This window comes from Tachypleus tridentatus, chromosome 8, assembly GCF_004210375.1.
Source record: "Tachypleus tridentatus isolate NWPU-2018 chromosome 8, ASM421037v1, whole genome shotgun sequence".
Taxonomy (NCBI): Eukaryota; Metazoa; Arthropoda; class Merostomata; order Xiphosura; family Limulidae; genus Tachypleus; species Tachypleus tridentatus.
Window position 1 is genome coordinate 35427289 of NC_134832.1, and position 26251 is coordinate 35453539.

General features: G+C 33.6%; 1 protein-coding gene across 2 annotated transcripts in view; it reads right to left on the bottom strand.

Annotated features, from left to right (window-relative positions):
* LOC143222167 (uncharacterized) overlaps window positions 1–26251 on the bottom strand; it is a 61004-nt gene that overhangs the window by 13245 nt on the left and 21508 nt on the right. The window contains exons 3-7 of one of the 2 annotated variants that reach the window (XR_013012045.1): window positions 19540–19712; window positions 18944–19105; window positions 18441–18605; window positions 17011–17259; window positions 9257–9439 (exon numbers count right to left, since the gene is read on the bottom strand). Coding sequence is in view for 1 of the 2 variants with exons in the window: in XM_076448238.1 (XP_076304353.1) it covers window positions 16644–16867; window positions 17011–17259; window positions 18441–18605; window positions 18944–19105; window positions 19540–19712 (973 nt within the window). In the remaining variant the exon portion in view is untranslated. Of the gene's footprint in view, window positions 1–9256; window positions 9440–11268; window positions 16868–17010; window positions 17260–18440; window positions 18606–18943; window positions 19106–19539; window positions 19713–26251 lie in introns of those variants that run through there. The other variant, XM_076448238.1, reaches the window with a different exon arrangement.

The window sequence follows — 26251 nt, forward strand, 5'->3', positions numbered from 1 at the left end:
GAAAATATTTGTTTGGAAAAAAGATTTCATTTTTCTTATTTATGAAAAATCTGTTGGTCTACTCGAGTATTCTGGATGTCTGGTATACAAGTGTCATTCAATTTCGATGGTTTCATGCTCTCATTTGATTATGTTGAACAACAAAGAACACATAGTGGCAAGTCATTATTGCTACCACCACTTATAAAATCACACTTCAAATATACCTCACAATACTGTCGAGTTCTGTATGTTTTTTATTTTTTTTCTATGCTACTAAGCTGAATATCACTTAAACGTTTATAATTCGGCATATTATTTTCACTAGAACTAGGCTGCATTTGCACATCACTTGAAGTTTTCTTGTGTGACGCATGTTTCTTCAGCCTTACTCTCTATATGGGAGGGGGGGATTTCCTAAAAATGAACAACTTAAAATTTGAAGGTAGTTCAAACTAAATCACAAACAATCTTCTCTCTTCTCAGAACAAACTGACGCCTTTAGTACCAGGCACTAACAACTTGTCTGCTCCACCTGGCCCTACCAGACGTTTGTTTGTTTGTTTTGGAATTTCGCACAAAGCTACTCGAGGGCTATCTTTGCTAGCCGTCCCTAATTTAGCAGTGTAAGACTAGAGGGAAGGCAGCTAGTCATCACCACCCACCGCCAACTCTTGGGCTACTCTTTTACCAACGAATAGTGGGATTGACCGTCACATTATACACCCCCACGGCTGGGAGGGCGAGCATGTTTAGCGCGACGCGGACGCGAACCCGCAACCCTCAGATTACGAGTCGCACGCCTTACGCGCTTGGCCATGCCAGGCCACTACCAGACGTAAGACTCAGGTCTTGCATGCTTGTCAATTTCCGTTAAGAGCGTATCTCAGGACGACTGGTATGGGTATTAATACATTTACCAAAAGAAAACAGAGAACAACATAACTGTGTAAAAACACCAATTTTAAGCTACTCAAATATGAGGAAAATAATTTATCCAAAACACAAATTCTTCAGGTTTTGCTCTAAGTGAATTAGATGAAAATGGAAAAGAACATTTTGCTGATAATCACCTTTTATTGGCAAATTAAAATTAATTAATTCTATTTGTTAAGAAAGAGATTAACCTAAAGATGACCTAAAAAGGTCGAAACTTTGTTCTCCGAGATACAATTTTACTTTAGGTGGGTTTCTCGTCACTACGAATTCCATTGACAGTATAAGCAAATGTAACACATTTGGAATAAAGTTCCAAAAACATTGGTGTCGAAGAACTGGTTAACAAGAATCTCAAGGTTACCAACACTGTAAAACTTTATTTTAGATTTTTTAAATTTCATTAAGTGAGAACACTAACTCCTGAGAGACTAAAGGTATAAAGGCAACCGTCAAATTTGAATTCTATAGTTTTGTAACTTTAAGTACATACTTTCACTTTTCCTTTCTGTTATATTAGCTTAGTTGAAATACTAAGAAATCCAAGTTAAATTAAATGAATATTTAAATTATAATGTATATGCAGATATTAATTTTTTTAGCATATATTTATATTAACTGATTAAATACAATTTTCTTTAATATAAACAAAGGCTTGCAGAAAGTTAAAAATGGCAGTTGGTTATAGCAACTTGGTTGGTTGGGCAAAAGGTTAAAGTTAAATTAATTTAATTTTTTAATTTTCTGGGGACCGGCATTTTTTCCATGGACCGGTACCACATCATGGACTACACTTTGAGGGAGGCTGGAGTAGGAAATACGGAAATTGAAGAAAAACAGTTTATTAACGAAATAAGAGAAAACAGAAAATGAGGATGAATTAGAAGTAATTTGGGATTTAGATAATGTGATTAGTGAACAAAATAAAAATAAATTAATAACTAATAAAACGAAGTATTACAGGGAGAAGATACAGAGTATCCATTAGAATCAGATATCTTGTGTAAAAAAAACTGATAATATGATAGGTTATTACAGATAGTTGTACCATATAGCTTAACAATTAAAATTATGAAACATATCACCATACACTCATCCAGCACTTTTAGCTTTTATGAAAACATAAAGTAGAATAAATAAAATATTATTTTAGTTAAGTATGAGAAAATACATTAAAGATTATTGTAATTCATGCATTGAATGTCAAAGACGAAAGACAAGTTCACATTTAAGAACGCCTCCTTAAGATTAAGTAAGTTAGTAAGATAAGGCATATACTTGTATCATTATGTGTGTTATATATGTTCATTAGACATTTATTTTTATGCATATTAGTAATAAATATATCTACAGGTTCACCAGGATCATTGTGTTATTGATGGTCGGAAACATGGTTGTTGTTCTGGTAGAGAATAAGATAGGAATGATTTTTGTTGAAGAAGGAAATTTTATTTTATCTGGAGATAAGTAGATAACTGTAAAAACATACCGTGTCTACACTGTGTTTGGTCATGACATAAATACTCATGTCAGTTTTAATGTCAGAGGTTCGGAACATATGACGTTATATCATGTGACAAGTCAGGGAACAGCTACCTACATTTAGTGAGAGTATTATACGAAGGTTTGATTAAGAATTATACGACATTAGTTAGATGATATCTTGCTGAAATAAAGGATCTGTTACTAGAGCTGAAAAATATTAAAGATAGCATTTTGATTTTGGATGGGACTCGACAAAAATATGGTTTAATAAATGCAGGTGGAATTGTTTTGATGTGTTTGTTTGGAACCCGCATCCACAGATGAGTTACGTGAATTAAACAAGAAAGTAGAACGTCAGAGAGAGATATCTAAAAATAATTCATTTAATAGGTGAACAGGCGTTTATAATGAGTTCATTACCTCACTTACTTGAGTTACATGACCAATAGATCAGGAGAATATCTAGGGCACTAGTAAATATTACTAATGCATTAATACATACTGGGATAAAACAAACTGAGCTTCATGAGGTAGGAACCGAAATGCTAGTTTTCAATTCTAGGATTCAGAATAACTTATAACAGTTATCGTTTACAAGTGGAAATAGTAGAACAGAGGTAGCTAAATCGGTACAAGCATTGAATGTAGCTGTGGATAGGAAGTCGAGTTCTTATTTTATACCCCTAAGTAACTTAGAGAGTATTAGATGAAATTGAAAGAAGATTACCACAACACTTAACAGTTTGTAATTCCTATGCATAGTGAACAGATTTACGTGTATTATACATGGAATGATATAAAGACAGCTGCAATGAGCAGCACACTAAGAATGTTTGTGCAGATACCTTTTAATGTAACCAATTCGATGTTTAAATTTTATAGAATCTTACCCTTAACATTAAACTACACCTTAGCTTTACCTACAGAAAGTGAAAACCCATACACTGCTGTTTCAAGTGATCAGCATATTTATTTAGAAATGATGGAAGAAGGTTGTTGAGATTATAGAAGGTTCCATTTGAGTATGTTACCTTAATTCAGAAATCTATTCAGAAGCAATTATGACTTGTAAATACGTAATGTTTGCAGGAATTAAAGATAGAATAGCTGAGTTATGTAAAAGAGAGTAATTATCCCTTAGCTATTTCTACTTTTATAAAACAAAGATCCCAGAAACTTGGGTCTTTAATGTAATAGGTGAACTTTCCTTATCAATGGTATGCTCTAAATAAAACGTACATCAATTTGATTACCAGACTAAAGTAGTTAAATTGAAAAAAAAATGAATACCTTAGATTGGCTAGATAATGTTTCACTCGTGGTCAAGGGTTTACGTTACCATTTCGTTTTAGAAATAAAACTAAGCATACAGGACTATCATTAAATAAAAATTGCTTAATGGACAAAAACTATTAATTATGAAAGAATCACAGTTAATTCATGGCCTAAATGTAGATTCAGACCTTAAAGAGCTGACAGGCATATTAGAGAGAATTCAAAACTTGGAGAGCAGGGTTAAATATTAAAGATTTTGACAACATATAGACCGTTTAAGAGCTACGGAAAATAAAAATAGGTTTGATAAGTGGTAGTTGATGATGATAACATTATGCTTGATAGTAGTAGTATTATATACAGTTAGTTATATACAGTACGTGACAAATTGGGTTTAATGAAATTATGGAAGTTAAATTGTCTATGTAAATTCAAAAACAAAAGGACCAGGTAACAATAGAAGGTTGTCTTATTCACAGAATACTAAAGTGGTTGAATTAGATGACGGTGACTGATATAATTATGATGTAGACTGATGACAAAATCAAAACTAATTTAATGAATTCATGAGGGTAGTAGATTGTAGAGTGATTAATACACATCTAAATAACTAGACAAAATTAACAGTAAAATTAGAAAAACAAATATGTTCAATAAATAAAAAAAATGTGAAAAGTTTAAGAATACAAGATGACTAGAAAGAGAATTACTAATCGATGATGACGAAAAGTTCCATAATCAAATGCTACTAAAACTAGATTTGTTAAGCTGGAAGTGACAATAAGAAAGATTACCAAGTGACACTACCAGAGAAGACTTTACGATTATAAAAGAAGACAGAGAGAGTCAACACTATGATAATACAGAAAATGCTATTCAAATTATTTGAAGACAACTCCAGCAGAAGTGTGTTAGGGAATGAGTCAAATTACCACATCTTAAGTTCGTGACGAGATATTCCAAATGATTAGAAACTGGTATTGACGTATCAGGTCAGTGACGAGTAAGCAAATGATATCCTGATAAAACACACTCTTATATTGACCAAGTTTGGGTTTCACCTAACCTAGAATAATACAATTGCAGGAAAAGAAAGGGCAGAGTTACCATAATAGAAGTCGAAGGGTTCAGAGTAGCAGATGTGTACATTGTAATGGAGATGATAATCAAAAATGTACATACAAGATGGAATAATACCTAAGGCTTTAAAGCAACTTTTCTAAAGAAAATGTTAACAGATGAAGACTATACATATAGCGGTGTAGGAAATACCTGCATAACTTAGAATGGGAAAAAAAGATAATATGACTTCCTGAAATTGACATTTGTCAAGATGTGAATCAAATTTACAAGATTTACTGTAAAGGACTAGAGAAAACAAGGCTTATCACCTGATTGAGAAGTAACGTGTGTAAATCTCAAGAACTTTAAATGTCCTGTGACAGACATTTGACCATTGCTAGTCCCATAATATGCAGTTATCATGCACAGCTTTTTGAGCATTGTTCTAAGTGGAAGGCCTACGTGTTAATAGATTCTTAACTGTTGTATTTGTTTTGAATTAAGCACAAAGCTACACAATAGGCTACCTGTGCTCTGCCCACCACGGGTATCAAAACCCGGTTTTTAGCGTTGTAAGTCCGCAGACATACCGCTAAGCCACTGGGGGGGGGATGAAGCAGTGCTTCATTTTTCCTACAATGAGTTTTAAAAGACAAGAACATCGAAAGAAGAAAAAGTGACTGGAAATAAAGAAAGACAATGATTGTCATATAATGGTTTCCAATTTGATGAATTATTTAAATGATATTAATATAGATATGATATAGTAATGATGATTTTTATGGTTTATTATATGATGTAACTATATATATATTAGTATGTGACATAATAAGAAAGAAGAATACTGATCACTATGATTGTTATTTGTGATTAGATACTATAGAATGTGTTAACTGTTGTTAGAACTAATCATGAGCAAAGTATATATAATTGAAGTTTTTAGTAGAAATGAAATGGGAGTATATATTTAATTATGATGATAGTTAAAGAGTAAAGAAGTGAAAGTAGCATTTTCTTTCTCAGCTAAAAGTTGATAAAAATATAGAATATTAGGAAAAATATTGTAAATGTTACCTGATGTTCAAGTGAAAAAGGGGAAACAGAAAGCTTTGGTAATTAAATTTTTATCCTTGATAAAAATTTCTAAAGGAGTGAGAAATGAATCATTTGTGGCATGTCTTGGCATTTGAAATGCTTCAGGTATTAACTGTTTGTTTTTGAAGTTCGCGCAAAGCTACTCGAGGGCTCACTGTGCTAGCCGTCCCTAATTTAGCAGTGTAAGACTAGAGGAAAAACAGCTGGTCATCACCACTCACAGCCAACGCTTGGGCTACTCTTTTTACCAACGAATAGTGGGATTGACCATCACATAATAATGCCCCCACGGCTGAATGGGCGAGCATGTTTGGTGCGATGGGGATTAGAACCCGCGACCCTCAGATTATGAGTCGAACGCCTCAACCCACCTGGCCATGCCGGGCCTTTCAGATATTGAACAAACATATGCAATAAGAAGTGATATATAATCACGAAGCCCAAAACTTATTATGTAACAACGACTGAGCAAGTAAAGAAATATGTTGAGAAACGTTGTTTATATTATCTACAAAAGATGCTACTTAGTTTGAGAAAGGCTATGAAAGCCTCATTAGAGAGACTGAAAATTAGATCATTATCTACAGACTATTGCTGCTACAACAGCGAGAAAGTTACAAGAAATGTTTACATTATCTCCCACAAAGTTGCCAAGAAAAAAATAAGTCAGAACGTTTATGTAATATCCATATCAAAAATGTGTGTAAGGATATAAGTAATAAGGCTGCCACTGTACCAATTTTATCTGCAGCCAAAGAACAAATGGTTTTGAGAATTATGAAACATTTAAAGAGAAACAATCAATTAAGTGTCAGACCTACGTGCAGGTAGTCGTGTACACTATTTAGAAGATTGTGAGAGCACTAGAATGATTTTGTATAAAAACCCATGTTTGAAGCTAGAAACCGAGTAGATTTGAAAAGTCAAGAAGTGCAGTAGCCATTAAAAAAGTAAAGCAGAGTCTCTGAGGCATACAGAATAACTATGACAACCATGGTGATGGACCTGCCCAACGTTTCCCATTTAAGCTCTCTTCAAGTAACTTATGGCCATTTTTCTTAGCAATGAATAACATGGTTGAATCAATATAGTATACATGATTTAGTAAACAATATTGGAAGTGATATTAAGAAACTTTTTGTTATTTATGCTTAAAGAGTTCATTAGTTTATTCCAAGATATTTACCAAGTTGATTGTAACTAAATATTCTGAAAAGCATGTTAAAAATTTCATTGTTTGAATATCAGTCTTAGAGTCAGATTTTTCAATTGAACTGTAAATTTCCTCTTGTTAGTACTTGTGCATTATACTCATTACTGTATTCCTCAACTTACTAAATTGTGTCTGGTATTAATAGTCGAAGCTTCAAAGCTTCAATGACAAGTCTATTGACTTGTCTATCACATTATGATTGGTTTTTCTGAACACTGGGATTTTAATATAGATGTTTAGTCCATATCTTGCATAGCATGTTGTTTCGACTGAAAAGACCTAATACTTAAGATTTTGTTTCTTTTGGTGGAAAAATGGTTAAATGAATATCTAAGAAGCTTTTTTTTTGTAAATATACAAATATGTAATAACTTGGAAATTAAGTTTTATATTATTTACAATATAATGTATATTTTATAACATATAAAGTGTTTTATATTATTAACAATTTAGGTTTTAGGGGATTAAAATGTAGATTTTTGTTAAATGACTACAACTGAATAAATAGCATTAAGAACAAAATCTGAATGAGCAAGCTATAATTTATGCACTAGTTATAGGTCTGTCATTAAAACATAATGCCTTGTTTCATAAAAATGTTACATCTTTTCTTTACTTTATTGCACTGAAGACTTAATTTCGACTTGCAAAGTGTTAATATTATCTAAAAATCATACCATTGACTCACACAACGCTAAAACATTTTGTAGACGAGGCTTGTAGTTTGACTCAAACAATGCTAACATGTATTGTCATTAATTACTGTAAACTTATACAATGTTAACACATTTTTGAGCTGAGAATTATAGGTTTACTTACATAGGTCAATGAGGTTTGTAATTCTGACTTGCACAGTGATAATGCATTTTTGTAAGTGTTATCAACTATTGTTCTTACTTATCTTGTTTAATCACTGATAGTCCACTATTAGTTTTTACTTTTATATTAGCCCAGCATAGCCAGGTGGTTAAGATACTCGACTCGTAATCCGAGAGATGCAGGTTCGAATCCCCGTCACACCAAACATGCTCGCCCTTTCAGCAGTGGGGGCATTGTAATGTGACGGTCAATCCCACTATTCGTTGGTGAAAGAGTAGCTCAAGAGTTGGCGGTGGGTGGTAGTGGCTAGCTTCTTTCCCCCTAGTCTTACACTGCTAAGTTAGGAAGGGCTAGCTCAGATAGCCCTCATGTACGAAATTCAAAGCAAACAGTTGCTGATAGTTTTTATTAATTTTGCATTCGCTGAGGAAATTAGAAGTACTTTATTAATCACATAACGAGTACGTTCATTGCCGAGTTATGTACTAGTATGTACAATACTTTTGTGGCATGCATTCATAGAATATGGTTATTCTTTCTTTAAGAAATATGTCTCCAATATTTTCCTACATATGGTAGAAATGTTTAGCATAAAAAACTTCGATAAAATAGCCAAGCTCCATTCTGTTCATTTAATTTAATATGAATTAAATACACTTTATTTTATCCTTAGCTCTTGTTCATTAGTAGCTTGGTTAATATTTTAAAATTTTTTCTGTGCGTAGTATCAGTAAAGACGTCCTAAATGTTATTTAGATCATATAGGTTCTCTACCACAATGGCATTAAAACACATATACAAAAGAATGCAAATTTGATATCCACAATGTATACAATTAAGAGATATGCACAATGCAGTTGTAATAAACCCATAAATAGAGAAAATTTTAAAATCTTGGTTAGAGTTTATAATGAACAAGAGCTAAAAATAAAGTTGTTTTTTTTTAAACTTATACATAAACTTGAATTAAATTAACAGAATAGTACAATTTTACTAATAGATGAACTGCAAGTTAGTGTTTTGCATTCATGTAGGTAGCTAAGCTCTTTTCCTTTTAGTTACGTATACTGTTGTACTGAGCTACTCACTTGAGTTATTACATGCTAGTTTTTGTGGAAAAGAACAGAGATTAACTGATATTCATCAAACATACTCATGTTTGTTTAAGAAATAACACCCCATTGATATGATGTATGATCCACTCTATACAGCAGATTTACGACAGTGTCCACAACAATATGCAAAATGATTAAATTCTCTGTACTGATTGATGCATTTGACTACTAACATATGACAGTTAAGGAATGAAAGTTTTAGCATGGAGACCAGGTATGTAATTGGTGTGTACCAGAGGTACAGAAATAACTCAGATCTGTCTTAATAGACACTTACCTAGTACTCTGTCAAAATGGCCCATGGATAAACAAGTCAAAAGAGTCATGTAGTGCAAATAAAAGTTTGTAAAACTGATGTGATAGAGAGTAATGAGAGCAAGGTTTCTCCATCATGTTGGTAAGGAAGATGATGATGAAAATGTTTATCTGGCATCAAAAGATCACTCATATGAGGAAATACCTAAAAATGAGGCAAAAGATGGCTCTGATACATAAATAAAAACTCAAATAGCATGATTCACAAATGTAATCTTAAATTTCATTTTTTGCACTATAGAATGATAATAACTGAAGTAAAATACCAATGAAAATAAAACGATTAAACTGATGATGACTCTTTCTGACACTCATAGCTGGGTTAAAATCCCTATCCCTCCAAAGCGTTCTTGCCTTTCAGCTGTAGGGGTGTTATAATATATTGGTCAATCCTACTATTCATTGGTAAAAAGTTGGCAGTTGACACCAATGACTATCTGCCACCTGCTAGTGTTTCACTGCTAAATTAGGAACACTAGTGAAGATAGCCTCCCAAACAAAAAAACAAACTTGCAGCTTGGATTAACTGACAGACTGGCAGCTAGTATAGTCTGTAATTGTAAAATCAATTACTGGAATTAAAATAATTGGCATTCCTTACTTTCCAAGCTATTAATAAATGTTTTCTATAAAAGGTATACACTATTCTGTGTGATTACCATTTGCTTCACTACATATTTAGGATGGTTCATTTGTCACGAGATAAACTGGACCCAAATGGCATTACAATCTATGCTTTCCAAATTATCAAGCACGGTTTCACCAAAAGATATCTACCAGATGATGGGACATCCACAGGGCATTTATTATAAAGTTATGATGGCTGGTATCAGCAGATGCAGGACTTAGAGGATGATCAATTTGTATAACTGAGGATTATCACTAAAGTTCAAAATCTCAGCCATAAGAATCTTTTGTTCTTTGCATTTGAATCATCAGGTAATTTTGTGAGGCAATACTTTTATCTAAAAATTTGCATAAATTACTCATGCTACTTATCAAAAGTAGTGGCAAAATTTCTTCAAATTTTTTCATGTTGAGTTGACTAAAACTTGGATGGCTCTTATGAAAGATCATAGCACAGACACCCTGAGGACAGTATTGTACAGAGTATTCGTAAAAGTTACTGTGCAGTTTTGACTGTTAATAAATATATAAGTGCACAGTGACTTTCCGAACACCCTGTATTTTCAAGAATATTATTATTTTTCACAGACAGGACAATGCATTAGTTCTCTCCTAAAAGCACTACATTATTGGATCTATACCTTGTAAATGTGTTCATTTTGATTGTTTTTATATTTTGAATAGGTTATTTTATGCAATTTCCATTGTACTCAGGCTCTTTATTTGACAACTCAGTAAAAGCCAGAGTATTCAGATTTATTTGTAATACATTTCCTGATTGAACCTCTTCTTATACTATGCAATACTACCCAAATACTCTTGATGCAAATCAATGCACCTGAGAATATCATATATTAATGTTCACTCATAATCAGTGTAAATCTTTTACCACAATTTATAGTTCAGTAAATGTGAAATTACTAGTCTTGTCTCATCTCTTTAAGTTCATTCATTGTAGTTTATATCTTAGAGATGTTTTGAAGGATACTGCAAATGTCTTTAAAAATTTAAGAGGATAATTCCACACTAATGTGTTGATCAAGTAAACTTTGTGGCAATTTGAATGATCCAGCTAGAGAATTCTTTTAGAAAATTTTTTATGTAGAGTGGAAAGAGAGAGAGACAGATAAACTACAAATTGAATTTAACATTTCTCTTTTGTTCTATAATAAGTTGTTTGAAATATGTTCAGTCCTTTAACTAAACTCCTATTGGGAATTTATTTCCTAGAAAAATTTACACATTGTTAATTAATTGATCAATTTTCCATTAACATAAAATCACATTTGCCCATTATGGGGAACTAAGCCCCCAGTTTTAGGACTGCAATTCCATAAAATTAATACTGACCTAGCATAGAGCAATTTATTGATCTCATATTTGTTTTGTCTAGAATACAAAAAAAAATTAATAAATACACACAAAATTTACTTTCAAAACAAATTTCAACTTAAAGCAAATACTCTTTTTCAAGCCGTAAACAAGTCTGTTGGTTAAAATACAAACTATGTCAAGATATTTTGACTGAAATAAAACACCTGAGAAAAGAAAATCAGGTAAGAAAACACAAGGTTTAAACAATGGCTATGAAAAATTATCAGCAGATGATTAAACCAATGAAAAGAAAAATTTGACTAAAATAATATATATAGTGGTAACACAAATGTAAAACAAAACAATATTAAAAATTACACTTAAAATAAAATACAATGGAGTTTATTACTTATAAATCTACATTTGGAAAATTAACATTTTATTTAAAGTATATACACACAATGGTCTGAATTTAAGGCCTTCGTTGAAAAAAACGTGAAAGAAATTGGCTCGATGTTATTCATCTGGGTTAGCAATATTTTTCAAAAATAATACACAAAGAACTCACATATCTAATTTCTATTTTGATGGACAAAATGAGAAAACTATTAGAAGATAAACATTTTTTTTTCATTTTAAGAATTTTTTAAAAATCTAATATGTATTAGACACATGCCAACTATTAAAGATGACAGAAATAAAAACTTGACAAAAAATCCTAACTATGAAGATCAAAATATTTTTTCTGATACTTAAAGTAACCAAAACTCAAGTAGCATAATTTCTGAAGTTAGAATACCAGTAAAAAAAAAAATTTTCTTATCACTATGAAACAAATCTAAATTTATGGAATGACAAGAAGAAAAAAGACAATTTTTTTTTCAGCATTAAGAATTTAAAACTATCAGAAGCAAGATCAACAGAGAGAACAATTTCTTTTGGTATGCAAAAAGATAAACTATAGAAAAAAATCTATAAGTGGCATCACTGAACACAAGCACACACACTTTTTTTATTTAACTTCACTGAATGCATAATTTTTTAGAAATAAAAATTTAGGTATCCATTTTATCTTTTACTGGTTGTCAACTCTCAGTTTTTCAAAGTTATTAAAAAACAACATAATGGATGTAAGTTATCCAGCAACAGTAGCACAAACTGAAAATTGATTACAAACATAATGGCACTGAGCTATTCAAAATACAAAAAAAAAGTTTCTTTCCTGAGAAATTGGAAGCAAAACAGTGAATAAAATCATGAGCACAATTGTTTTGAAAAACTGAAAGATTTTTTCATCATTATTATACAAAATTAACATTTTCCTAAACTGAAAATGTATTTTCAATAATACTCATCTCTTCTGACACAATAGTTATTCCTTGATATTGCCATTGCCCATCTAAGCATTGATCTCACATACCCATTTTTTTTTTTTTTTATATACACCATTTAAATGCCTCTGGCAATATTTAACTTGAGAATCTCTCTACCAACATCAATGCTCCCCTCTATCCTGGTACTGTACGTAAGCACATCTCTCAGATAATTGCTTTTTCAAGACTTAACCATCCCAGTCACTAAAACTGGCTTTTAGTGGGAGAGTGTCAGCAAAGGTAAGTATTATTGGTAATTTTCAGTTTAAGAAAATGTTAACTTCCAAAACAATTACTATCTATAGACACTATATAGCTAAAATCCCACACCTGGAATCTAGTTTCTAATCATGGGCTGAATAAACATAAGTAATCATCATTATAGGCAAGCTCCAAACCAGATAGGCAAGGTTCCACAAATCAGGATTGGAAGTAAGCAGTCTTGGTCCCTATATTTCATGCTGATGGCTAGGGAAATTGGACTGCAATGCTATATATATAGTTTTACTTTTGAATGGATGCCAAACTGTAGCCATATTGATGCATCTCAAATCACTGAAATCACAATGAAAAAATTAACAACACAGGAAAAGGCAACTTTCTCCTCCACCTAAAGAAGTCTGAAGGTAACACTCCAGGCTTGAAATGATAGATCCCTAACTTAACCAAATTAATAGAATTTATCTGGTCTAATTATAAACATTCATCATCACTACCAATTCAAGTAGGGAAGAAGCATTTCACTTACCTCTGAAATTACAGAGAAGATATGGAACACTGTGCTTAACCAAGGACCAAGAATGGGACAACTTTGTGTTTATGAGAAGATAACAAACCTTCTTTCCATGAGCAATTTTCTAAACTGACATTGATAAAACAGAAGAGCCATGAACACCCCAAGCAGATAGCATAGTGTAAAATCTGAACTGGTATTACAAGTAGGCTTTTGAATAGGCTAATGCTACTCCTACCAACATCTCAGGAAAAGATTCAGGAATCAAGGTTGAAGGGCACCAAACTTTGCTCTCCTATTTAAGAATGAGAAAACACTAACACTGTGGAGGAAAAGCTTCTGTCCACCATTCTAGTGACTGAAAAATCTAGGAGAATATAGGAGGTAATGAATGTTGTGAAATCCTAAGAAACAGTGTTCCAGGTGAGCCATATTCCCTAAACTTTTAGAAGCAAACAACACCTGATATAATCAGTCTGATGATCAGCAGAGACAGACAGAATCCTCTTTAGCTATACTCATGATAATCAGTGATTACGAGAAAACCCACTAGTAGAGAAATATATGTAAAAACGGCTGGTTTGGGTTGAAAAAAAATTTATGTAGAGGAGCGAACAACGTTTCAACCTTCTTCGGTCATTGTCAGGTTCATAAAGAAAAAAAGAGGTAACTGACCAATAGCTGACCACATGTCTGAAGGGGATTGTGTAACTGAGTGTAGGAATGTAGAGGGCTTAGCCCAAACCAGCCGATTTTACATATATATACTGATGATTGTCCAGGAGTGGCAGTCTATGATAATATGTTAATACTACAAGATTAGTGCATATATGGTCTTATGGAATATCTCATTTTTACAAAGCCTGTTGCAACTAGTATTAAGAATAGTCAAATTGACTGTTACTAATGAATTGTATTGATAAAACCACACTTGTCTGGACAAAACCCACTACAGAGTGTGACCCTGTGAAAATAAAATGTAAAGGATCCTGGAAAGTAGAGAGACAAAGTATCCCCCCTTCTTATAATCTAGCAGATGTTGTAAAAACAGCTATGGGAAGCATTAGAAAGAATGTTAGAGAAAAGCAATGGGAGAAGCCCAAATACTGGCCAATAAAATGTCCCCCAGTAGAAAAAATGAAATAGACAGCAAAAGATATAAATATGCTGAATCTGAAGATTCCATATCTGGAAAAAAAAAATGGTACAATATTTACATATATATCTTTAAAGAATTGAGAAAAATCCCAGAAAAGCAGAGGATCCCAATGAATACAGAGTCGAGATTATCACCATGTAAGGAAAGAGAGTGAGTGCATAACCTTTGGACCTGATAGGAGAAAACAACTGATCAAATTAAAACTGATCACCATTGTTAAAAACAGATGGCAAAAAAATTGTGGAGAGGCTGACTTGGCTGTCAGAAACTTACAAAGAATAAACTTAGAGTGTAGCAGGACTTAAGGGAAGAGATAGCAAGTTCTAAAAGCATGCCAACATCTCCAACTTGTGACATCCGCACACCAGCAGCAACAAAAATATTCATGAAAAAAGGATGCTACATAGTATACAAGGCTAAAATCTCAAGTGTTGATACAAGGCATGTTAATACCACACTATTATCCTAGTTAAATAATTGAAAAAGCCATTTTCAAAGAATGCTGAATAGCACTGGAAAGTCCAAAACCACTTAATGTTTAGAATAACTGTAATTAAAAAAGTTGTCTGAGCTAAACAAAAGAAATTTTGACTCAAATGAAGACCAGACAAAAACAAGATATAGTGGATACATTTGGTAAAGTGGTTACAAACTCCTTATGAGGCACATTCCAGGTAACTTTAGACATTAAACCCCAATGAGATAAGAAGTCCTGGTGTAGAATGTGAGACTGTGGATGCCTCAAAAAAGATTACCTGAGAGGAAGATGCAGAGGTGAACTCACTTGAAGATGCTGTAAAAGAGAAAATAGTTAAATCAACCAATCTGGGACTAGCAAAAGCTCACAAAATAGAGGATATAAACAGTCAGAGCTATGAACAACAGATGAAATTGGAAATGCATAGATGCAGGACTGAATGCATTTACCACCCAAGCTGTAGAATAAGGTATTAAAGAATCCAAAACTTGTAACTGAGAGTATCAGTGAATAGAAAAGCATACATATGAGGTTCAAACTGAGAATAAATCTATCAGAAAACCTCACAATGGAGGAGATAGTGGACCTTTTTCCATAAACAATATACTAAACTGACATTGATCAAAAAGAAGAACCATGTCAGGAAAAAGTGAGGGTTGACATTGACAATTTAAGAAATTCAAAACCCAAGAAAAATTGCAAGCCAGGAGGCTTATATGAGTGAAATTAACCCTGTAGAGAAAGAGCCTAATTTTAAAAACAAAAGCCACAAGTATGTATGTTTACATGATAGTACATTTAACAATCCATTTTGAAACTGATGAAATATCTCATTGTGAATATTCTCCTGCAACAGATCTAGACCTTACATTATTGCCTGTTGAACAGCAAGAAAATCTAGATTACTTCTTCAAAATGAGGATGTATCCTCTATTCATATACCTTAGATTACCTGAAAATTCATCCATGATGAGAAATATCTGTGAAAAAATAAACTTGGGGCAGAGAGGTGGTAGACATTTACACACGCACACACACAAACACTAATAGCAGAGTTGATCTAAACCAACTGTTATTTAAAAACTAAGATGTTACTCATGGTGAAAGAGACTGGACGATCCAGCAGATTGAAGTTCCAAATCCATTAGTCACACTGGGACTACGGAAGGCATAGCATGTGGCTAAGTTGGGCTTAAAAAATGGAGAAAACTTGTGCAACCAAGTATAAGATATATGGTGCTGATAATAGACCAAAGGCTAGATTATTAAACAGTAGAACCCATTTGTGATGATGCAAAAACCCACTTGTAGAGAAAAATGTGTGTAAAAACGGCTGGTATGGGTAGAGAAAGCTTCTGTTAATATTTTTCATGTATAATAGCATATAAAGACTATATTAATATTTACTGTCTTGTATTAATGAAATATAGCCCCTAGGGTCAGATCACTTTAAGATTCATCATAAAAAAAATCAACTCTTAGTTTTCTGGCAATTTGGTGACAACCCTTGAAACTACTTAATAACAAATTAAGTTTAAAAGCATCATAGATCATGTAAAAGTAACTTAAGTAAAAATGAATTTTTATTGTTAAACTTTGTAAGAATATTTAATTAAAAATTCACATTTTCAACACAAATTCTGAAACAAACATGTCCATAATCAGTCAGAAAAGAGTGCAACAACTAGTGTCTTCAATGATGGGCACTGGAGGTAGCATGTGAGGAGGAGGTTCTTGGAAATATCCATCCATATAAACTCTTATTACAAAGATGAAATACTCATTTCTATTCCCTCTGTTATATGTGAATGATGCCTCAACACCCTCAAAAGCTTCACCACCACCAAACAGTCTCATTGCAACAGTTTCTACACTCAGCACTCTTGCACCTAAAACAAAAAAACTAACACACTCAGGTTTTATTTTAATGAGTAAATGCTGATAAAATTTTTAATAAAACAAAAAGTCTTCAGTATGACTGAATAATGTATTAAAAACTTTCAAAGCTATACCACACACAGTTATTATTTACCTGTAGCCCTCAGCCAAGCCTCCACTCGAGCCTTGGTTTGTGTCAAACCTTCAAACTTGGGCATAAAGAAACCAGAACTGATTTGCATAGGTATAAAAGTCTTACAAGTGAGTTGGAGAGGAGGTGAAGATACTTCCACACCATCATTAGTCTTTGTGTATGCCACTCTCAGTATGCGCACATAAAAGGTACTTCTTTCCGAGTGTTCTGTATAAGAGGTCCTTTGCGTATCAACTGCTCGATATCCTCCTAAAGATAAAAAAACTTTTTGCAACAGCTTAAATAAAAACAGCAAAGCACTTTAACTATCCTAACACTTTCTGTAAAGTTCGAGCTAGAAAGGTTAATAAGTAAATATTCCTTTTTTTTCCCACAAGTATTGAAAGGAATAAAGAGGGAATTGTTATATTTTATAATTATCTCAGAATTTAGTATACTTTTTAGAAAATTATATGCAGAAGTATATGCTATACAACATTTTCAGATCAATCTGTAATCAACAATACAGATAAAGAATTTGTTGTCGATGTTATTAAACTGTATAAATATTTTTTTTCATTTTATTTCTCTGTACAGATTAATTTTTCTATCTTAGTAAGTTTGTATTTTGTTTTATTAGCAAATGTGTTGGTTTCCTAAGTCTTTCATTTTAAAACAACAATCCTTTTATGACAACTTTTTATCATGATACTAGCTGTTTGAATTTTTATAACTGCAAAAACTGGTGCAGTATAGTTATGCTTATCATGTTGTCATAATTTTAGAATAATGGCAATCATATCGTAACATTCTTGGAGTCAACAAACTGTAATGAAAAATACTAAAACCATAAGTATAGATAAATATATTAACATTCTGACAACTGTACAAATGAATTGCACTTACAATCTGGTTTTCTTAGAATACACTGTAAAATTAGGACAGGGATTATTACAGCAATTACTGTAATAAATAACATTCATTTGCAACTCAATTTCATTTCTCAATGCAGGATTTTCTATTTATACATACACTGACATTAATATTATGCCAAAAATTTCCATATAATCCTAAACTTATGACTTACAAATCACATGTAATATAATGAAAGTAAGTCACCTTACGGGTGGTAATTTTAGATAAAAGCATAAAAAAGAATGTTACTAATAAACATTAATATTTTGGTTTTACAGTTTCTAACCAGGCAAACAAATGTTACTATAAACTAAAATGTTATATCCTTCCTGTTCAATTTAAGAAAACAACAAAAATGTTCTTTGTAAGCCATATTTTTAAGATTACATATGAAGGAAACATTTCTCAAAGCAGCATTTGTAGCTATAAATATAATGCACTTCAACTCTTCTGTTTTACATTACAAAAGTCATCTAAAACAATATGAAATGCTTTATGGGATGCCATCTGTTATTAGCTTGGATAAGAATACTAACCATTTTTCATTTTTATTTCAGTAGATTGTGCATTGCAAAACCGAAGTCCTACTTGTTGAGCACACCACTGAGAAGCTTTTGTAATGACATTAGAATAAGACTCAAAGATAGGAAGTGAAAATAAACCTCCTTCTGACAAAGCTGCTGGGACAAAGTCTGCAACACCTGATAGTAAAGAGAACAAAATTTTATCTTTATAGCTATTGAATAAATTATACAAATATCATAATTCTTCTAATCATGCATAAAGTACTTTTATTTACTGTAAAGCTTCTTCAAGTAATTTATGTAAATTTCAGGTTATGTATATATTCTCATATTTGTAAGACTAGTTGCACTGAGAAAAAAAAACATTAAATACCACAAACTTAAAATGTTACATAAGTTTGTGAATAATAATGGTCACAACATTTCTATCATTGTCTTTTCAAACCATCACAACAAATTTGATATCGGAGAAACACAAATCTGGTAAAAAGTTGAATAATGCAAATTTTAGTTACCTATGTCTTCAACAGTTGGTAAACCATGTTCATAAAAGATTCTTATGACAAACAGAAAATGACGTTGCCTGTCACCATGTTCTGACCAAAAAGAACGATCAGGATCAAAGTCTGAGAAGTTTGGAATTTTCATTTCCTGGGATTCTACTGTTAAAACTCTACCTTTGAGATAAACATAAATTATTACTTTGGAAATAAGTACTTACCCTAGACTAAACTGTTATATTTGGTGGTATAAATGTTTTTAATTCATACTTATAAAAAGTAAAAAAATGCTATTGGAGAAACCGATTAAAAACTTACTATTTAATCAACACAAGAATTTTTCCTTTTATCTTAAAATACCATCTTAATTTTCAACTAAAATTAGAATCCTATCTTTGTCTACTGTTCAATTTTCTCAACATTGATAAATATGTATAACAATCTCACACATTTTAAAATGACCAAAATTTTACACTCTTGCTAGTACTAACACTGTATATAAAATATTTATAGACTGATATTCGTCCTGTGAGCTACCAGGGTTCTGATGAAAATAAAATCTTGAAGAAAAAAACACTTATTTTTAAAGCAGTGTTTTATTAGCTATCTACCTGGTAATGGATTTGTATGTAAAGAACTATTGAACCTGGCAAGAAGACAATCAAGTGTTTCAAATGTTGGGAAACCCCAAAAGCCTGAAGTTCCTGTAGTTTCAGGTACCAGGTTGACATATCCAAGTTGTTGAGGTGGACGGTTAGAGTCGGTACGAGGAACAATCCACAATCTAGTGAGAAAAATAAATTTTTTTTAATGATTAAATGATAAAATGTTTTTCCTGCACAAAATATATTATGTATTATTCAGAATAGAAGGTTGAGATGATTTGTTCTGGTTTTTACTAGAAACCTAAAAGGTTATTTGTAAAATCAGAAAACCTTGTTCAGTAAAACATTTTCTTAAATGTTATATTTGTTAATGTAATCCTAAAGAGTGATCCCTGTGAAAGTACCTATTTCTATTTCTGTAAGAATAGCTGTACCTATATCCCCCTCCTCATTTAATGAATGTTTTTTTCATGGTGAAAACATTAATTCAACATATATTTACTAAATTCAACTCAGTTGTTCTGTTTTTTGTTTCTAATCTGCTTATAAAGCTCATTTACACAAATAAGCTAAAAACTGAACACTGACAAAAACAGAAACATAACAGTAACTAAATGTATGAAAATTCCTTTGCATCAGGAAATGAAATATTGGCTTTTAACAAGAAAATATTAATTACTCATCTTTAATGTGTTTAAAGTTAAAAATTTCTTATCTGAAAATGTATGTTCAATAAATGCTCATCTGTTCATAAAGTAACTTTTTTTAAGTTCCCATGATATACCACTAAGTTTTACAAGCTAACAAGCTTGTGACAAATCCCATATAGTCTTTCATGAATTTGCACCACTGCATGAAGATTTAATCATACAACAGAAATTTCCATGAACAGAAATGCAACATAGCTCCATGTTAAGTGCCTCTCTCTACCTTCATGCTTTTTAATTCTCATACTATGATGAGGCAATAAAGAAATGAATACTCAACTCAACACAGAGTAGCTAGAATCATACATTCAGTGTGTGGAGAAGCCAGTGTAAAGGTTAGCTAGAAGAGCTCCCTCCAGATAGCATCTGAAGGAAGCCCAGGAAATGTGACACACAGCAGTATGGGTTTCAAAGAGACACACCAATGGGGGACTTTATCTCATCTTATTCAGGGTATATTCTTTGTCCATTTATGAGAATAAAAGAGGCTAAAAATCCATAATTGTGTTCCAAGGATGGACAGGAAAGGTATATGATCATCCAAGTACTCACACTCAAGCTATTAGACTGCCAATAGGAATGGTGAGATTGGGATATGTTCAGACTGTACCTTATGTGCTCACCTCCTCTACCTGGGTAAAAACCAGCAGTGGGAGAAGGGCTCACCTCTTTGACCATCATTCACTACGGTCCCCTTGCTTACAGTGTGGGAGTAAGGTATGCAAGTGATACATCAATGTATATAGTGTGGTCACCCCAGTTATACCCTCATGGAGGAAATAAAATAAAATAATGAAGAAAATGGGTTTCTTCATTCAAAAGGCTTAAGCAAAAATGTATAGAAAGAGACAGAAGACAATGGAGTCAGGAAATGATAGTAAATACTTAAGAAATAAAGTGAGAATATCAGAAGAAGACAGAGTCAGTTCATTAAGTAGTTCCCAATGAAAGCCTGGAGGTGTAAATCCTGTTCAAATATTTATTTTACATAGTAATAGTGTATATACATATAAAATGTATTGAAACTTAAATGTAACTATCTTACGATATATTAGTCCACTAAAACACAGCCAAGAGGGGTCATTTTCTGAAAGCTGGTTTTATATTCATGGATAAAGTAACACAAGTGCACGTAAAACACATAACTACAAGTTCTGTAATATTAGCCAGGTACTGTTGAAAGGTCAATATGGGTTGGTTGGTTTGGTGTTCTATGGTGCAAAGCAACAAGGCAACCTGCACCAAACATCCAGTAAAAAGTTAAAATTAAAGTTAGTAAAATTCATAAAAGGAAATTAAGGGAAAACAAAACAAAGTAATTTTTGAATTAAAAACATAAATCGCACTAAATCCAATTTTTACATCTAGTCTACAGCAGTAAGAGAAAAACTACAGTAAAACAAGTTGTAAAGGACTTTAAGTAGCATAATTGTAATTATTGTAACTCACCAGAATGACTAACGGGTAAGTTCAAAAATCAGCATTAGTCACCTAAAGTTGGTCTTTCCAGTCCTGGTTTTGAGTTATTTGAGGTTATGGCCATTTTCAGAACTTAAAGTAATTCATGTTTTAAAAGACTTGTAGTAAAATTTTAATTATTATAACTTGGCAGGATAACTAATGGGTCGTTCAAACAGCAGCATTAGACACCTGAAGTTGGCCTTTCCAGTCCTGGTTTTCAATTATTTGATGTTACAGCTATTTTCTTGAAAGGGAATCACATTAAAAAAGCTCTAATGTATAAATTTAAAAAAAAAATTGCATTAAAAAGATTAATGGCCTTTAAAAAATTTAAAACATTTCTAAGGTGGACAGTGTCACCATCTCCAACAACGCTGTCCAACTTTACGGATAAACCTTTGAACAAAATATATTTAAAATGGTGCTGTCATTGAGAGTCATAATGACAGCAAGACAGTAAAATGTAGCTTATACAGAAAACACATTGGTGCATCAGTCCCAGATAAAAGCAAACAATGAGTTAAAAAAACTGTGACCAATGCATCCTCTAATTTGGACAACTTCCTCTCTCTGATCCTTATGGAAGAAAGTCCAATAGAGGGTTTTACTTGGAAAAGCTTGTTATCACACTGCTCACTCCAATTCAATTGCCAAATGGCATGGAGCCAAGCCTTAAATACAGGACCATAGTCAATGTAGAGAACAAGCACAGCAGTGATTATGCCAGAGCAGACAGATTTAACAGCAGTGTCGGCAAGCCCATTCCTGCAAGTACCAATGTGGCTTGGTATCCAGAAAAGCTGGATAGAAGTAGATATTAAAGAGAAATAGGCCAGTCGGTTTTGAATATCGGCAATAACAGGGTGAGAACGAACATGAAACGATGCAAGGGCCAGTGGAGAACAAAACGAGGCGGTAAAAATACTGCAGTTTTAGTACTGCTTAGCTTCTATGTGACCCAGGGCAAGAGAAATGGCATACAGTTCAGCAGCAAACACAGAAACTATAAAAGGGATTCTGTGTGCAACCACCACACCACAATAAATTATGGAAGAGTCCACAGAGTCACCTAATTTCAAATCATCTGTATAAATAGGAAAGTTAGGATGGTTCAAAAGATGTTCAGCAAATAATAGACAGTATTTCCAATTGGAACTATCTGCTTTTCTCAGATGATTTAAAGAAAGGTCACATTTAGGGATTGTTATAAACCATGGTGGGATGAGCTGACCAGTGGATACAGCATTGTTATCCAAGAACAGATCCAATTCATCCAACTGTACATGGATACGAAGGCCAAAAGTAGCAATGGCAAATCGTCTGTTCTGACAAAGCATGGCCCCCCCAAGGAAGGAAAACACAACCCCAGGTGGGATGCTTTGGTAAGGAACTAAGTTGCAAAGCATACAGTAAAAACAGTTGCAAACAGCAGAGGTGTAGAGGAGGTTCATGAGACTCTGTGTATAAGCTCTGAACTGGGGAAGTATGGAAAACACCAGTGCAGAGCCAAAGTCCCTGATGATGAATGGGATCCAGCATCTTTAAGGCTGAGGTCCTGGTAGAGCCACAGACCAGTGATCCATAATCTGGTTTCGATCAAATAAGAGCACAATATATCTTTACCATAGAACATCATTCCACTCCCAAAGTGGTGGAAGAGAGGGCACGGAAGATATTCAGTGCTCTTTTACCTTTGACCAGTAGCTGCCTGTTGTGTGGTATAAAAGTTAGCTTACAGTCAAAGATAAGCCCTAAGAATTTCATCTCAGGGACCACAGGTAGCACAACTTCACCAATATGAAGCTCAGGATCAGAGAGAATACCCCATTGGTGGCAAAAGTGCATGCAAACAGTTTTCAAGGGAGAGAAGTTATAATCGTTTGTTTTGGTCCACTTCAGTAAATGTTTGAGAGCAGTCTGTAGCTGCTGCTCAATATACCTTATGTTCAACAACTGATATAAGATGTGCAAGTTGTCAGCATAAGCCCATTTGAAACAGTAAAAGGGAGTTGTTCAGTGATGGCATTAATCTTTATACTGAAAAGTGTGACACTGAAAACACAGCCCTGAGGGACTCCAAGTTCCTGTAGAAAAAAATGAAAAAGTGTCAAACCCACATGAATTTGGAATTGCCTGTCCATTAAAAGGTTTTTAATAAAAATGGGCAAATGGCCAAGTCACTCGTCTATATGGAGGTCTCGTAAAATGCCATACTTCCATGTTGTATCAGAAGCTTTCTCAATGTCAAATAATACTGATACAAGATGTTGTTTGAGAAAAGCTTCTCTGAATAATGTTTCAAGTCGAATCAGGTGGTCCATGGTGGAGTGCTGTCATTGGAATCCACACAGGGTGGGCGAGAGGAGGTTGTTTGATTTCAGAAACTAAACAAGATGAGCATTAACTATCCTTTCTAACATCTTACACAAACAGCTTGTCAAAGCAATTGGACAGTATTTTGAAGGAATTTTAGGATCCTTCCCAGGCTCAGATAAATGGAGTACAATAGCCTGGCACCAAGCATCAAGAAAAGCATTCTCCTGCCAGATCTGGTTAAAAACAATCAAAATAAAGTAAAGTGGCAACTGCTTTGCCCCAAGGCTTGATAGCCAAGAAGAGGGCATGAAACAGAAGTGCTAGTTGTGAGATTGAATGGGGAGAAAAGAATATTGCTCACTGACCTTCCAAATCTTGTCCCATATGATTTTGGAGCTGGTGGTAGAACAGATGCTTTGATGTCTTACCTGCCAAGCATGGACACAGGCCCACTGAAAAGAAATACAATTTGAAAACGTGGGATGCCTATGAAGTAGCATGTAGAGTAACCTCAATGGGTATATCTCCAATGGTCTTTGAATACAAGAGTTCACTGCTGCTTAGTCTTCAAGATGTGGTCATTTGCCAATGAGCTGTTATTTTATTATTTTACTTTAAGGGATCCATAATGCAAAAAGAAAGATCTAGTGTCCAATGACACCATTCACCATGGAGCCCTATGAGAGGATATACTACAGTGCTAAACAAGGACACTGCAGCAATGCCAGTGTTTCATGAGCACTATACCTAAACACCAACATGACATGCAATGTGCACAACACCCATTCCATTAAGAAAGTCCAACACTGGTACTTGGTTGACCCTAGCCCAATTGTACCAGCTGACTGACCCTGGGGGGCCACCTCAAAGAATTCAAGGCCAAAGTGGCATGTTGGGATAGGAACCCTCAATCACTAGGATCCTTTCTTCCCTTTCACAGGTCACCATGCACGGCAAACACATGGGTGGATGTTTAAATCCCAGAGGAGGTAAACTGAAAGTAGAGAAACTTCTCCGGGAAGTTCTCTCACCAAGTATAGGAATTCACTTCAAGGGGGGTTGGAAGAGGATCATACAATCTTCATCTCAAGTTCACGACACTGGAGGGATCAAGAACCACTCTGATTCATGAGCATCACACTTCTTAGCTTTGATCTATCAATCAAGGGGCCATGATATAATGCAGATAACAAAAGATGAACATATTAGGTGTGCTCCACATGCCTAACTGTAGGATTTCCTTCAAAAGTTGTTGAAGTGGAGATGTGAAGGAAAAGGTGTGGTATCAGTTCTGATGAGACACCTGGTACAAATTACAGGAGGAAGAAGAAAAGAAGAAATAAGCCAACTGAATCAAATTCAACTACAACTGGTAAATGTAGGAGGAAAAAAATCTCAAACAGAAAACTACCAAAGTAGAGAGGTAAGGAAGGCATGTGTGCAATATGACAATGAAAATTACAGGCAAGACATAGAAGTCTATCCAGATTGATATGAGTGTAGAAATGGGAAATAGAAGGAAGTGGAATAGCTAAAAAGGAGGAGCCATCCTCCCTAGTTGCCAAAGTCTTTGGAATGAAGGAACAATCTAGATAAAGAAGATAGGTAGGGTGATAGTGTATGTCGAACAAACAAGTAAGACATTCAAAATTCTCAAGGTAACAGAAAAAAAATGAGTTTTAAGAGAAAGGTGAAATATGTAATACAAGAAAAGTGGTTCAAATGGAGCTAAAGTGAGGGAATGGAAGGCCACATTAGTATCCCAATCCAGAAGAAACTGAACATTAACATGGTAAAGAGAAGAAAAGAAAAATCAAAAGCATTATGAAAAATGAAAAGTATGGGATAAAGCTCTGTGATAGCAAGAGTACCAAAGACCCTTATTTTAAAACCATGTGAAAAAACTCTTGCCAATTGAGTTACAGTAGGTCAGTCAGTGGGTAATCCCCAAATCACAGACATGGAACATTTTCCATTTCACAGATACACCTTCATTTAAGAAGAATGTAAGAAACGAGCTAAAAGGAAAGCTACTCAATGGGAGAAACCACATCTCTTCACCAACGACAGGATAAAAGCCAGGCATCAAAACAAAGAACATGGATGACTGAATGAAGAACTGGTAACTGAGACTGATGAAGGAAGGGAGGGACAAAGGAAGAGGTACCAGAGGTTAAAGTTGCAGTTGTTGTAATAACAGAAACCATGTTTGAATTGACCAATAAGAAGCAATC